Source organism: Zonotrichia leucophrys, chromosome 1A, assembly GCF_028769735.1.
Source record: "Zonotrichia leucophrys gambelii isolate GWCS_2022_RI chromosome 1A, RI_Zleu_2.0, whole genome shotgun sequence".
NCBI classification, from domain to species: domain Eukaryota; kingdom Metazoa; phylum Chordata; class Aves; order Passeriformes; family Passerellidae; genus Zonotrichia; species Zonotrichia leucophrys.
In genome coordinates this window covers 36,996,425-37,011,921 of record NC_088170.1, presented here as the reverse complement: position 1 = coordinate 37,011,921, position 15,497 = coordinate 36,996,425, and the positions used below count along the sequence as shown (strand labels likewise).

The 15,497-nt window shown below is 41.6% G+C and overlaps 1 protein-coding gene across 2 annotated transcripts in view; it reads right to left on the bottom strand.

Annotated features, from left to right (window-relative positions):
- UBN2 (ubinuclein 2) overlaps positions 1-12,170 on the bottom strand; it is a 53,110-nt gene extending 40,940 nt beyond the window's left edge. Inside the window, exons 1-3 of one of the 2 annotated variants that reach the window (XM_064702257.1) lie at positions 11,612-12,170; positions 7,426-7,518; positions 1,698-1,799 (exon numbers count right to left, since the gene is read on the bottom strand). In XM_064702257.1, the coding sequence (XP_064558327.1) occupies positions 1,698-1,799; positions 7,426-7,518; positions 11,612-12,031 (615 nt within the window). In that variant the 5' untranslated portion in view covers positions 12,032-12,170. The remainder of the gene's footprint in view (positions 1-1,697; positions 1,800-7,425; positions 7,519-11,611) is intronic. The other variant, XM_064702258.1, reaches the window with a different exon arrangement.
- Between the last annotated feature and the right edge of the window lie 3,327 nt (positions 12,171-15,497).

Here is a 15,497-nt window from a genome sequence, read left to right as displayed (position 1 = left end):
CTCCAACAACTGACTTTTGTACATTTTGCAAGGACTCTGGCAAGAGACAGAAGTAAATGCTCCTGCAAATCTACCAGACCTGCTGCTGGTATCACCACCAGTGCTGGAAGGAGGCACAGTATGCTAAGTATTAATACACCAGACTCGTACTTTGACAGAGACCTGTGTTGTGAGTGCTGCCAGTGTTCCAAATCTCCTGTCAGATCTGTGATAGGCCACAGTGAATCCAGGAAAACCTAGCTAGAACTTGCATTGGGTACCATTACATTTTAAAAGCAAAGATGATGAACTTAAGCAACAGTGAGAAACCAGATTAACCTATAGGCTCAAGTGGTTTCTCAGCAGAAATGAAGCACATCTGTTCCTTCCAAGCTGGAGAGCTGAATCTGACCTTTGGAGAAGACATATGAAGGCTTAGACTCCAATACTGCTCCAGCAGTACAACCAGAAGTTGTGACATAATGATAAAACAGTTTAATATTGGCAGGTTCAAGATTCTAGACAATGAAAAATGACTAACAAATTACAATAAGCACTTTACAGCAAGGTCTCTCCACAGAACTTCAGACCTGCTTCAAAAACTACCAATGCACACAGATAAGCTCAGCCTGCTATGCACTGTGGTTTACTGCTCAATTTCTGCTGAAAAAATTATCAGCTCTGCAGACACTTTCTGTGTACCTCACACAAGTCATAGGATCACTCACTGCAACATTTATGTGCTAGAAACTTCACAGCTCAGCTTACAGCTCTTTTCTGTAAAGTTTTAGATTTTAAATGAAGGCTTGACATAATGTATGCTAAGCAATGCACTTATGTGCTTTTCTTACTCTTTTCTCTCAACTCCTTTTCATAATCTTTCCTCTCCCACTCAATTCTAGCCCACTTCTTCTCACAGCAGATCACTGCTGTTTTGTCCAGTGTCACTCAGCACTGGAGGAAACTGAAGGCTGGCAAGTGACAGCTCTTACTTTTGGTTTTTTTACTTGACTAAACTGTACACATACTTCTTTCTGACATTTAATAAGGAAGAATTACAGGAGGTTTCTGAGCTTTTAGATAATCCACTTTTTTCCCCAGGCTTTTTTCTCATTTGTGTAATTTCATACATCACCTCCAGGATATCTTCAAATGCCCTCTTCTAAACGTTCTGATATCCCTGATACTGTCTGAACCAAACTAATACCTTTTTCTTTTACTTGAATATGTGTTTCCATGTCTAAAAAATATTCAGACAAAGCAAGCAGTAATATCCTGCTGTTTAACCTGTTTTGTCTCAAATTTTTCAGACATACTCAATGTTTAAATAACCATCCTATTTGTACTGGTTTTTAAGAGGAGAATAGCCTCGTGATCTAAAGCAGGAAATCTAATGCCAGTAACCCACTAATAATCCAGAGAGCTAGTAAAAGAAACTAAACAGAGCAAGTGTCATTTGAGTCAACAGTAAATGAAGCACACAAAAATATTTTGATTTCTAAAGCTGGAAAACTATTTGATCTAGGAATAGCTTTCTTAATTCTTTGGTGCATAATATCTTGAGTAAGACTACAAATACAGTAATTCAGCGGTCTCCCAAAGTAGTATGGCCTTTGCATTCACAAGAGGTCCAAAGTATTTTCCCTTACCTTTGTTCTGTATGGAAAAGATAAAGCACTGCCTCATGGCTTCCTGCTGCTGTGCTGAGGGTCACTTACCGCTTCAGAGTTATCGATGAAAGGGTCCGTCTCGTCGTAGCCGTAGCCGATGTCGATCAGATCCTGCAGGCGATCTTTCCGATGCTTGTGGGGCTTGCCACCCTGGAGACAAAGCAAGTGTTACACCACTTAGGAAACGTGAAAGCAGCACTCTAAAGCCTACAAAGCATAAGGCATTGGAGGAATAGTCATTCAAGGAATTAGCAGTTTTGCTTTCTGGAATGCTTCCTTGAAGATGGTCTAGATGGCTGATGAAAACTTCCACACAGATGCATTCTGGCAAACGAGCCTCACCAGTATCATCCCTGAAAGGCAGCCACTAGCAACCTTTTTCTGCAAGGCCAAGGTCTTCCTCACATTTCTTATTTAGAGAGGTTTTCCTGTCCTATGTATATTGTATATAGTGACTGGACTGCTAATGATAGAAGGGTTGGGATAATTGAGAGAGTGTTAAGTTTTTCAGTGTCACATTACAGTGTCATTACAAGGGAAAATAATGATAGCTTAGAGTTCATTTAAGTGTTTCCCTACACAAGATGGATTAATTCTCTATTGCACATAAAAAGTTGAGTTTTAAAAAACATAAAATGTTTCCTGAGTATTAAAACCAGAAGCTGCATTACAAACTATGAATGGATTAACTTAGCTCCAGGAGCTAGTAAAATTAATTTTAATCTGCAAGTATTCTTTTCATGTGGAAATTTAATTGTTAAGTCAAATAAAGACTCACAGCTAGCTCAAATATTCAGGAAATCTAAACTTAAAAACTTAAGGTTACACAAAAATCTTCTTAGGATATAAGGCCTAGTTTTCTTGCTCACATATACTGTCAAAATAATCAATAAAAGTCTTAAAAGATCAAAATCCCAAAAAAGCTCTGCCTTCATTTAAATGGTAACTCCCATGTATTCAAGACTTGCTCCTGAAACTTCTCTGCCTGCACCCTACAGCTCTGAGCATTCTTAGAGCAAGTCAGTCTTTCTAGGTGTGACATCCAAAAACCGCAGTCCATTGGTTACTGTGAGAACGCAGCCACTGCCCAAAGGCGGTTTCACCCCTGCACAGTGGGGTTTATCAGGGGTGTAAGCATCTCAACACTCCATTTGAACAAGATTTTGAGAACATGCAAGTTTGTCACAAAGTAAAGCATGGGCTCTTGCAAGCAAACAGTGCCATCTCTCACATATACTTAAACAAATGCAGTAGTCCTAGGAGAAAAACCTCAAAAGTAAGTTCAGCTTTTAATTCACATTTCCAAACTACATTCCAAACTAAGTATTCCTATCATCTCCTACAATCACTCATCTGGAAAAACATCTGAATGACTGCAAAGTTCCAAAACATGCAGTACTTTTTTTTTTTTAAAAAAAGAAAGTTTACATTAGATAGATGAGAGAAGAAAAAGTAAGTTAGAAAAAGGCAGCACTTAAGAATTCTGATTAAATTCCAGGGCAAAAGCTTATAAAATTCATGATTCTGACTCAGGTGCCAGCAGGCTAAGAATGCTTCATACACCATATCTCACCTGTACTGAACTCACTAATGTGTAATGCAATCTATCTCTGTACTACATTTATCTTGCTAGTAAACATCAACATCCTTGTTTGCAAGTCTAAAATCTTTTTGCAGCAATGGTTATCCTATGATTCTATGATTTCAGTATAATGAAAGGGCAATAAAAAAAATTTAATTTCCAATACATTCTGACTGTCAGAAAACCAGATAAAGAACAAAGTAGCAACAAAAAAAAAGTCTTAAAATAGCTGAATGAACAAAAGCAGTCTTAAAATATAACCTGCATTCAGACATATGAAAATATCTGAACCACTGTGTGTAATTAGGAGATTTTCCTTCAGGCCTGGCTCTACCCAGTTCTGTTTAAGGATCTGTGCTGAGATTTCACATGATCAAGATGTTAAGGACGCAAGAGTGCAGCAGAAGAATGAAGGGATTATCTGTGTCAGTGTCCACCATGCAGCACTTCAGGGAACTTTTATGACTGCAGCTTTCCTCCAACCTTTTTGTCCTAGAACATAAGTAGTCAAATACTAGAGCAAATTAAGGTGCCTGGCTCCTGAAGCTGCAAATACTACTCATGCAAGTATTCAGAACAGCCAAAGATGACTTTAAGACATCAACTATGTCATTAAACCTTGCATTTAAATAACCTTTGCCCAACAGGACTAGAAGGTAGGTGGAAAAATAAAATGCCAATACCTGAAGAATCTTGAAGAGAAGAATTTATAAACCAGTAAACCTGGTCTTTAAGGTGGATATGTTAATAAAAGCTATAAACAACAGAACCCAGGCACAAGAATATACAGAGCAGGAAGAAATGCTGGTAGAAGAAAGCATTTCAAATGCTTTAGAAGTGTTTCAAACATCTTTAAAAACAAGAAACTATCACTAGATAAGGAAGGTCCACTTAAATTGATGTCTGATCTACAGCTAGGAAAGAAAAGGTAAGAATAGGTATCTCATTTTGGCAAAGAGTGATCAGCAAAATTATTATGGAATATGCATTCATTCCTTTAGAAGCAACAGAGCAGGTGAAGAGTTGGGAAGGACAGAGGTCTAAGATGACAATTTACTGAGGAAAGTAAAGCAAAATGAAAACAACTGAAGAATCACCAAAGACCTTACAGTTGCTCTGAATTTAGTATGATAAACAGGCAGTTAAATTCAGCATCAATAGAGCAAGGTAAGCCACATAATGTAAGTACAACCAAAGCAAAAAACCTAAAAAAACAAACAGCATGCTGCAAATTTGTTATGCTGCTCAGGAACCACTGGAGTTGCAAGGCACAGTTCAGACATTTGCTTAATCAAGAATGATCAAAAAAATGAGTTGGGACTTAAAAACAAAATGGAACAGAGAACCAAACCAGAAGTCATCATTATAACACTGAAATATCAGGCATCATACCATTAATATCCTTTCATTAAAAAAAAAACAATTAGAACAAAAAACAGAACAGTAAGCCAACAAGGACATTTAAAGATAAAAAACACCAATGTTAAGACACCACAGCTGGAGAACTAAAGGGCTGGATTTAGATGATAACATCAAAATCACATGCAATGTGCAGAAGAACTGGAAGTGTTTCTCTGTTTCTTACAATATAGAAACTATGGAACACTACGAGATCTCATCAGGTTTAAACACAGCATGTTTTTATAGGACAGTCACCACGATACTCCAGAGCTGTGGAACGCAGAAATACGGTCACAATCTGGTAGATTTCTGGCAGAAAGCTTTAAAAAGAGTAAACATGTGACCTTTGGCTTTGAGAGAAATTAAGATACAACACAGGCTGCCAGACAGGCACAGTGCAGTAATATCAATGAACACTTGGTCTATTATACATTCAAGTATGAGATTCCACTAGTGTCAGAGACTAGGCTACCATCCATTAGATGGATCTTCATTTTGATCCAAGAAAAGCTCTTACATCTGTACAATACTGTCCAAGGTTCAGTATGTGTTCACAACAGTGTTTGATTTTATCTAGAAAGTAACAGCAATCAAAACAATGAAAATGGGAACCCTTCAGAGCAGATTTTTCATGCTGATGTTTAGTATGTGCAGCAATTACAGGAGAGTTCTGAATAATCAGGTAAAAAATGGTACTTCATGCATTTTGTTTTACAAGGACTTTTTCATAGGCCTCTCTTAGTATCTGCAAAATATATCAAACAATGTACTGATTTGGTTATGAGTACAGCAATTTATCTAAAAAGCAGTAAAAAGTCTTCAAGGCAGACTGCTTTTGATGCATCAAATTTTCCAGAAGTAATGTCATATGTTATAATTAAAACCAATGTTTGACTCCATTTTAAACAGATATCTTAGATAAGTAATGCCTAATTAGAGGAGGATACAGCACTTCTGCAAACCTGAAAAAAAACCCTTTATTTTTTTTCTCATACAACCACTGATTTCATTTACAGTAAAGCACTGTTAAGGAGTGTTACAGTGTAACTCCAGCTCAGAAGAGTATCCTGCAGCTGGTCATTCACTTGAGGAGAATGGGAATCTCACCACAAGAGGCAGAAGATGGCTGGATGCTGTCAGAACATGAGCAATTGTACTGGGTCAGCGTTCAGAGATACAATTCCTCTGAGCATGGATGGCAAGAAGAGACTGATGGCTTTACATTGGAAGAGCAAGGACAGGGAGTTTCTAACAGAAGCAATCTTAATCCCTCATCACCGTTCATGCTTAGTGAAGTACCTAGAACCTAGTAAGTGCTTCTTTCTATAGAGGACATTCCCTTGCATGGGGTTGGAAGGGACAAAAGGCAAGTCAGAGAATGAAAGGCAAGGAATCAGAAGTGCAAGTAGTAAAGAAGATGCAAATGCACCACAAATTTAAACTGTTGAAAATTGTAATTTTTTGTTACCTACTGCTTTCTAATTGTTAAAAGTACCTATTTGCCCCTTTCTGTGACTACTGAACACTGAACTGTGGTTTCTTAAGTCTAATAAAATGTTTTGCCCATATATGTACAGGTTCAGCTTTGATGGATGCATAAACATATATGTAAAATTAGATTACTTCCACTACCACTCCCTCCTACATATATTGCTTTACATACTTCCATTGACTTTCAACAACTGTAGTTAAGCAACTTGTTTCAGACGTTATAAAATCCTTACCATTTTAATAGCAGAAATGAGTTTTCTAAAAAAGTGTGACTGAAACATTTTTCTCTCACATTCAAAAAATTATTTATAATTCAAATTAAAACAGCATTTTGTAACAGCCTTCTCAATTCATATTGGGTTCTCTCAATCTCTCCAAAAGATGAGAATAATTCTTTTCTGTTTAAGAGCTGATTTTGTTATCTAACACAGCTAGCATGCCTTGAAGTAGTAATTACTTCTACAGACTATACAGACTGAGCACTTAGAAAAATCTGCCTTTGCCAGAAAAAAAAATCCAAGCAAGTCAGACAAAAAAGATTTTAATATGTATATTAACAGCAAAAGATACAAATGACTGCTCTTGTTTCCCTTCTTTATTACTGTGGTGTTCATTCGTAATCCAGAATATCAACATGCCTCAGCATGATGATGAGCTCTGATTGCCAGCTCAGACTTAATCACCCAACCCTACCCATATGAATTCTTAAAGGCCTGTTTGGGTGTGGTTTTTGTCAACATTTTCTGATTTCTACCTTCATTTACTAGTGAAAGGCTCTTTATGTTGCTAGCTAGTGTTGTTCAAGTCACTCACACTACACTCTGCAGAGCCAGCAGAGTATCTTCAGGCAGTTGGCAGCTACCAGACATTCATCGAGCAATGATTTACTCTTTAACAAATAACTTCCTATGGAAACATTCCAAACTAGTCAGGACATCAAGATTCATCAGTATTTAGCCCAAAGAGAAGACCTCTTCAATAATACACAACAGCATTAGATAAAAATTTTTTCCTCCAGCCCAGTGCAGAGCATGAATATTGACCACATCTATTACCAAGATTATTCTTTTCCAAGAATAGCTTCAAAGGCTACAACATCTATAGACAAATCTATTTAGCAGACTTGTCTGATAAGCCTGTGGCAGCTTCAAGGTGCTTAAATGAAATACTGTGAGACAGTCATCGCTGAAATGTACAGAATTCATCTGACACTACATCAGCAACCTTATTCAAGAAAAAAACCACCAACAATCTGTTATCACTATTAAATACTTGAATTTTTAACAAAGTGCAGTAACTCACGTATTTTGCCTCAAACTTCTTGGCAAGCATTTCTACTTCATGGCGCTCACGTTGTTCATCGTTATATGGATCCTCTGAATGAGCCGATTTCTTCTGAAAAATGCAAAAGTTACACATTCATTCCATAAGAAACAGAGTGCATCTCAAAACCTATTAAATGTCAGAAAACAATGCTCTGATGACTAAGTAGTCAGAATTTATACTTAATCTCTAAAAATCACTCAGGTCTTTGAATCGCCATCTAGCTACTTTTCTTCTGATGACAACAAAAGCAGAAAATGAAGATACTCAGATTTGCATTTTCCCAAGCATTCCACAACAATCTCAACTATAAGTCTAAGCATAAGAGAGAATTATTATTTTTTTTAGAAAAAATTCTCTCTAATCACAACTCCTTTTTGCCTCTTCTTCCACTCACTGGCCCCTCTAACAGCTGTTGTGATTCTTCCAGATATAACAGACAGGATGTACATGATGTGTTAACCAGGAAGGAAGTAGCCAGAAGACTAAAAAGCTCAGTAAATTATAACCATAATTAATATAAGCCTTTTATCTAAAGAAAAAAATTACAGTGCAAGAGTGAATTTTAGTAATCATAACTATGATACCCACAAAAGAGATTTCATATTCCAGCTATACATACAAGGAGGGAGTAGCCCCTTACTTTTTGATGTTTTTTAGAAAAGAGGTTTTCAGTGAGACACAGTCAATGAACAGAGTATACATAGTGCTTTTGGTTTTTTTTACTAAGTGATGGCAGAAAAACAGGGCTGTCCTTCAAACTGGAGTTCACATAAATACAGTAATTGCCAGAAGGAGGAAGGTACTAGGATGATAAAATACGGTGGAATGGAATTCTATTTTGCAGAACTTTATGGATGGCAACTGATTTTACTGCACATGGACTACTCACCAATGAATAAATGAAGATTTATGAAGAATAAAAAAAACAAGTTCAGAAAAGCAAGACCTTTCCTCCATAGTTTAAGAAGCCAGAATATTGAATAAATGGTGACCAAACCAGCTCATTAGCATCAAGACCAATGTAATGAGGAAGGTAAGCTAAGCAAAACTGCAAACACCACATAATTACAATACATTTTCCAGACTGAGTATTTGGAGAAAAAATTAATAGAGGCCATAGTTACTCCTAAAACATAAATTAAAGCCACTTACTTATTTCCTGCAGGCATAATTAAATACAAAATACTGCTCAATTCATGAAACATCATTTCCTCTACTTTTAGCTGGGAAAACGTATTCCTCATCTTCTGCTAGGCATATGTGGCTTTTTTCTAACTGTGAAAGGAGACAAGATTGAGCCTAAAGTTCAATGAAACTTAATCCTTAAGTGTTAACTTGCCTCTCTCCATCAAACTTTCAAAGCTGAGTAGCAATTTATTTAGTTAAGCAGTACTGAGAACTGAAATTCAAGCAAATTTTAGTTTGACTGTTTCTAAGGGAAGGATGGCTCTTGAACTAAGACATTACTCCTTCAGCACCTTTGGAGCCTGTTCAACAGAAGCCAGCTTGAGCTTCTGGCTCACCCACTTTGACTTGGGTTTTATGCACCAAGCCTCAGACACCCCAAAAGAAACTGGAGCACACTTTCACTTCTGCCAGCATTTAAGAGGCAAATAAACCCTTCAACCACACAAACTTATTACTCACATTCAAAACTTGACATAATTCCTCCCAGAAGATGAACTCTACAAACAACCCTATCAAAGGATGTTCTCTTTATCAAGGCAAAAAAGGACAAGGACAGCACAAGTGTTTAAAATAAACATTTCCACTAGCTTCTGATTCAGCATAGGAACCTAAATTTGGAATTAAAAAAAGACCAAAGTTGCACTGCCAAATCAGTTTTGGGATTCTCTATCACTTCATTATTATATAACTACTATTATCATGGCCAATTAAAGCCATATTTTAAGTTATGCCTATGCACCAGTGCTTGCCTTCCTTTGGAAAGCTTTTCTTGGTTGCTACAGTTCCTACAAGAATACTGCAAGATAGAAAGAGAAGCTCCTGACTTTGTAATGTTAAATTGTAATGGGAAATGTTATAAAAAAGTTGAGCAACTTTTTATAAGGGAGGAGTCAACAATTGCTTCCAGAAAAACAAATCAATCTTCACCTCTACAAAAAATTGCATAGTAAAGTATCTGAACTGTTAATTTTAAATTGAAACATTACTAAAACAACAAATTTTGAAATCTAAAACTCCACTTAAAACCACAAAATTAACTACCAGCTAGTGACTACCTACCTTGAAAAAGCAAATTTCAAGATTTTAAATCTTCCCTAATATTAGAGTAGCTTTTCCAGGTTCTACCATATAACAAACAAGAAATTAAACTGACAGGCCAAGTATACATCAGGTTTTAAGCATGAGTAAAAGTTCAGAATCACTTTAAAAACAGTTTATGACACTGTTTTCATAGTAAATCAGCTGACTGTTCCACAACCCAGTAACAGAAGTGCCATTATGATCCATTCATTTTAATTTGGACTCTAAGGAGCTGAAACATATACAAAGTTTCTTATAAAGCACTAGTATCACTGCCTCTACCGTAAAAGCAGTTTCTGATCCCAGTTGTACCAAAATCCCCTAAATCTATGCTCTCCCACCCCCAGAAGACATGGAATTTGCATCAGAACTATATCAGAAAGAGCCTGTTTTCCCTGAGTGCGTGATTAGGATACTGGCAACCTTCAGAATAAAAGGCAGCTATGGAACTGGGAACTGCCAAAGGGAAAAGCCAGCCTTCAAGTACTGAACCACTTCTAAACACTAACACAATTTTCACCTTCACAGAACTGCTCAGAAAGACTGCACTTCAGAGAGCAGCATGATTATGCTACGTTAATTCTGAGGAGTCATAACTGGCACTGTTTGCCCACAACAGCTGTAGGACAGGATGAACAGAAGGAACCTTTTAACTTGCATGACAAGATCTGAGGGATTAAAATCAGACACTGATTTTTCTGCCTTCCACACTTGAACACAATCCAGTGTGCATATTCCTCCTACAGCAGAAAAAGTGAGCAGCTTGCTAAGTATAGCTACAGCACTGTCATCTCCTACAAACACTTTGGTGCAGAAGAAAAGTATTAACCATATTCAAGTTTGTCCTGGATGTAAAAATCCCATGGCAGTATCTGCACTGGTATTTGATACTTGCTTTTATCACCAGATCTACCACAACCTTCTAAGTAGCAGTTACTTGCTCTCTGCTTTTTCCAGTAAGAGACAAGCTTTCTCTAAAACTGTGCACTGGATTAAAGAGAAGCCACAACTATTTAAATCAAGTACAACTTCACTCAACTAAGTACAACTAAGAATGAGCAGCTCAAGTGTAACCAGCTTAAGGACATGCGTCTCTCCTTCCTACTTGGAACAGTGGGCCCTGTTGATTGGCTAACACTGCTTGCTTCCTAAACTCTGCAGAAGCTTTATCCTTAAAAAAACAAAGTAGTGCAAGTATCAAACACTTTCTGCTTGGGAGGAACAAGAAAGGAAGAACACTGATTTTTTTCCTTGAATTAAGTTCTCAACACTTACAGGTGTGGTTACCTGTTCAATATTAACTCTCATTTATCCCTGTCTCCTCCAAGACTACAAAAACTCCTCTCCAGGTCTGCTAATGATCACTTCCCTGCTTCTCGAGCCTTATAGCAGAGCCGGGCTTTCTTTATTTACGTGCACACAGCCTAGGGCAACCCGGAATACCGACCGGCGTGGCCAGAGTTTCGTTCAGCTGCCGGTAAAGGGCTCCCAGGAAGGGAGGATGCAACACCTCTCGGGGCAGGGAAGGGGAGCGGCAGGGAGGTGAGACGGGGTAAGCGGGACACAAGACAGTGGCGCCCCTCCGCCTCAGCCCGCAGGAGAAGCCAGGAGCCCTTGGCCAGCTCAGGGACAAGTGGGAAGCCTCCCCTTCCCCCCACGGGCACGGGCACAGGCGCAGCCTCAGCACCAGGAGGGGCCCGCAGCGACGGCACGGCAGCCGGACATCCCTCCAGGACGCCGCCCCTCCCGCCGTACCGGGACCACCCCCGAGCAGCAAGGGGTAACCGGTAACACCGTCGGCAATGCCGGGGCCGCCGGCAGCCGAGAGGAGGAGGAGGAAGCCCGGCGGGGTCCGTGCCGGCGGGAGGGGAGGGAAGAAGGGGAAGTCCCGTACCCGCGAGTCCCCGCACAGCAGCAGCTCCGGGTAGCTGAACTCCACGCAGCCCTCCTCGGTGGGGTCCTTCAGCACCACCTCCAGGCGGACCGTCTGGCGGAGCGGGAGCGCCTCCCGCGGCGGCGGCGGCTCCTGCCGCCCGCTCTGGCGCGGCGGTGGCGGCAGCGGCGGTGGCTCGGGCCGTGGGGGCTCCCGCTGCGGCGGCTGCTCGGGCCGGCCGGGGTCGCGGGGCGGCTCCGGGCGGGCAGCGCTGTCGCCGGGCGGCTCGTGCGGCGGCGGCTCCGGCGGTGGCGCCTCACGGCCCGCCGGAGGTGGCTCCGGGTCGCGGCCCGCCGGCTCTCGATCCAGCGCCGGGCTCTCGCCCTCGCGGCGCCGCACGGGTGACAGGCTAATGAACGGCACCCGGCGAGGCTCCGCCATCCTCCGCCGCCGCCCCCCCCCCGCCCGCCGTCCGCCGGCCCCCGCCTCACACGTTCGGTGACACCGCTCTCCGCGCTCCCTCCCACCGGCCCCGGCTCCTCCCTCTCCCCGCTCCGCCGCCCGGTCGGAGCTACCCCTACGTTCTCCTCGCCGCCCCCGCCATCTTGGCGCCCCCCCACATAAATAGAGCAGCCCCGCAGCCCGCGCAGGCGCAGCCGGGCCCGCGTCGCTGCTGTTATTGCTCAGCTTCCCCCGGACGTCAGCGCGGCCGCCACCGCCCACACGCCGCGGGCGCCGGGCCCGCCCCCGGTTGCCGGGGCGATGCGCACGCCGGGCCCGCCGCCGCCTGCAGCCGCGGGGGCTGCGCAGCGCTCGTCCTCCTGGGGCACCGGGCCTGCTGAGGGGAAGATCCGCTGAAGTCCCCAAAGTCGGCGGATGCGGGTCAGTCACCAGAGAAAAGCCACCCGTGCGGGAAGAGCGGCGTTCCCAGCCAGAACGGCGCGGACGCGCCGTGTCTCTGTAGCATCAGCCCACGCTGAGTGGAACAGCAGAGGACATCGGGGTTTTACAAAACCGTGCCGTATGGCGGGGTTGATCGCAGCTTGTTCCTGCAGAAGAGCAGCTGCTGCCCGGGGTGCCGGTCCGCCCTCCGCGGCACGGAGCTTGTTCAGCGGCCATGCCCGGTCTGGAGGGCACCCGCTCTGACTGCAGGGAGCAGCTGGGGCTTGTTGGGAAAGAGCTGCGAGAGAGAGAGAGAGAGAGAGAGAGGGAGAGGGAGAGGGGGAGAGGGGACGACGCGAGGAAGGCAGGGTTTGAGCAGCAGCGAGACTTCCCTCATGAGCAGGAGCTGCCTGCAAATACTGCAAGTGTTTCAGTCTGTCACCACCTACTTTGACAGACTGATGGCTGGTATTTCCAGATGGAGGTATGCCACCAAGGCAATGTGAAGTTTCAGGAAGCTTATGAACATCATGAGTATTGTATCCTCTAACTTCATTGGAGCAGAGAAAAAGATATTACCATTTTGGGGGCATTTTTTAGTCTCAGAAATACTAAGTAGGAGTCTATTCTCTTTTTAAATAATGTACTCATGCAAAGTAGGCAATTTACATCTATTATTTTGCATAATGATAACAGACTATTCTGTGCATCACATTACTCCACTTTTCAAACTACATCCATCACTGTGTTTGATGTTTTCCTGTCATTGCATAGGAAGCCTTTTGACTTGACTTTTTAATTTCATCTAGACTCCAGAGAAGATCCATGACACTAGATCAATATTACTGAAAGTTATAACATCAGTAACAGGGAATGGAGGGCATTCCAGAATACTGCTTGCAGCAGCAAGTCACTGGAATGACTGACCCTATCTGAGAAATGTAAACTTTCCTTTTGAGGCTTGAAACTTTGTTGAGCTTCATAGTCTAAGGGACTTGTTTTATCTTAAAGCCTTGCATGTTGTGGTGTGACTAGCAAGCTTAGTAGAGGTGGATGTATTCCTCAAATATGTTTCGGCTTTCAGCATCATAATAACATGATTTGGTAGTTGCACTTGTTCTCTGTTAAGAATTTCATACAGCTATCAGCTGATGCACAAAATAGGAAATGTATTTCTGGATTCAAGCTGAGTGAGCAGCCCTAAGCTCCAGGCCTCTGGAGATTCTGGTTCTCATCAAAGTTTCTGTGTAATCTATGCCATTAAATCCTGTGATGGTAAAAAGGGGCCTTTCCTCAGAAAAAGAGCAGTTTATTGCATATCAAACAGAAATCTTATGTGGAAGTCACAGGCTCTTCTGCAACTCTGCTGAACTCTTTTTTCAATTACCAGATGGGAGACTAGACCTTGAAATAAGTACAAGAAGAATACAACAGGTAGTTTCTTGACAGATAATACTTGGATATATCCATGAAAAGTGATAAACGATGTATTTTAAGTATCTAATGTAAAACTCCATTCAGTCTTTCAGTCTCCTAACTAAGATATAGGGGACTATATTCAGAAGTAATCAATGTAGGGCATGCCAGAATAAAATCAGTTTTATGAGTACCTGAATCAGTGCTTCATATTGTCTTGTAGTGTAGATACAAGGAAGACCAGTGTAGAGTAGACCTGGAACCACATCTTGGTCAGATTTTTAACATGCTTTTAAAGTAGGGGGGGAAAAAGCCGGAAAGGAACAATCAACATTCAACCCATGGTAGGGTTAGAGAGAAAACCAGAAGTAGTTCTTGGAAACAGTTTCAGGTGGCCATTTGTTCTGAGATTGTAGACCTTGATATTAGAAGCAGCCTTTTACATCTAAGGTTACTATGAAATAGTAATTCATATGCCCCCTTTTCTCCTAGGACTTTAATTGACAAGTAAGCCTCTATTTCTGTATTATCTAATCTCTAAGCATCTTAGAGTGCACATACCATTTTTATAAGACTTAGTATTTGTTTGTGCAACTGGACAAACAGTAGTTCTGGTTCTTTGCATTTAGAGCAAAGTCACTAAAGACAGTTTGCTCTGTGTATCTGAACTAAATCAAAAAGAACCTTGGCAGCAGAGACAAGCATAGTAGTTACTGGAATATGTTAATGTTACATTTGGTCTGACACACTAGAACCATTTGGAAAAGAAAACAACCAAATTCGCTAGATCATAACCTCTCAAGGAATTTGGTTTTAAGTACACCATAACAGTTCCAGGCTTGTACCATTTCAGACACATTCAGTCAGATTTGTAATTTATCCATACTTTTTATTCTGTTTTCCTACCTGTTTTGTTCTTTGTCATTAAGCTCCATCTCAGGTACTGTCTGTACATAGTATAATGTGCTGCCCTTGTCAGTACAACACCAAATTTAACAAGTATCATTTTTAAAAAGTAACTAGAGATGTGCTGCCAGTTACTTTGCTTTCTCTCAGGATATGGCCATGTTAAATAGTCCAACACTGAGTACAGATTCCTTCCCTTTGTATGTTATATGAAGGACACAGAGAGGCACACTAAGAGTTTAAAAAAATTTAACTACTACACAAAGAGAGGTGATACTGAAACAGCTTTTTATTTCACTGGTGAAAATCAGTATGAGTAGATCAGACCAAGTGGATGTTTGGAACTACAGATGCTACAGCCACATCAGTGAGCAGCAGTTTGTTGACCTGACTTAGTTTCAAATACAGAAAACAACAGAGACAGACCAGCAAACTGCAGAGGCCTCTACTCTGGTGCAGGTTGGGTCCTCCTGCTCTGCTTTGGCCTGGCTTTCCTGTCTGCAGCACTCTTGTGTTTTTGGGCTGTGTTGGTTGTGGCAGAGCTGTACAGAGCTGTACCCTGTGTCATTACAGACCAGTGGTCACTGCTGTCCTGGACCTCATGGATGCCATTGTCTGGCTTCCTCTGGGCTGGACACCCCACAGCAGCAGGCCCAGGGTCCCACCAGAAAGCAGAGCTGTCCTTATCATCAATTGTCTCTGT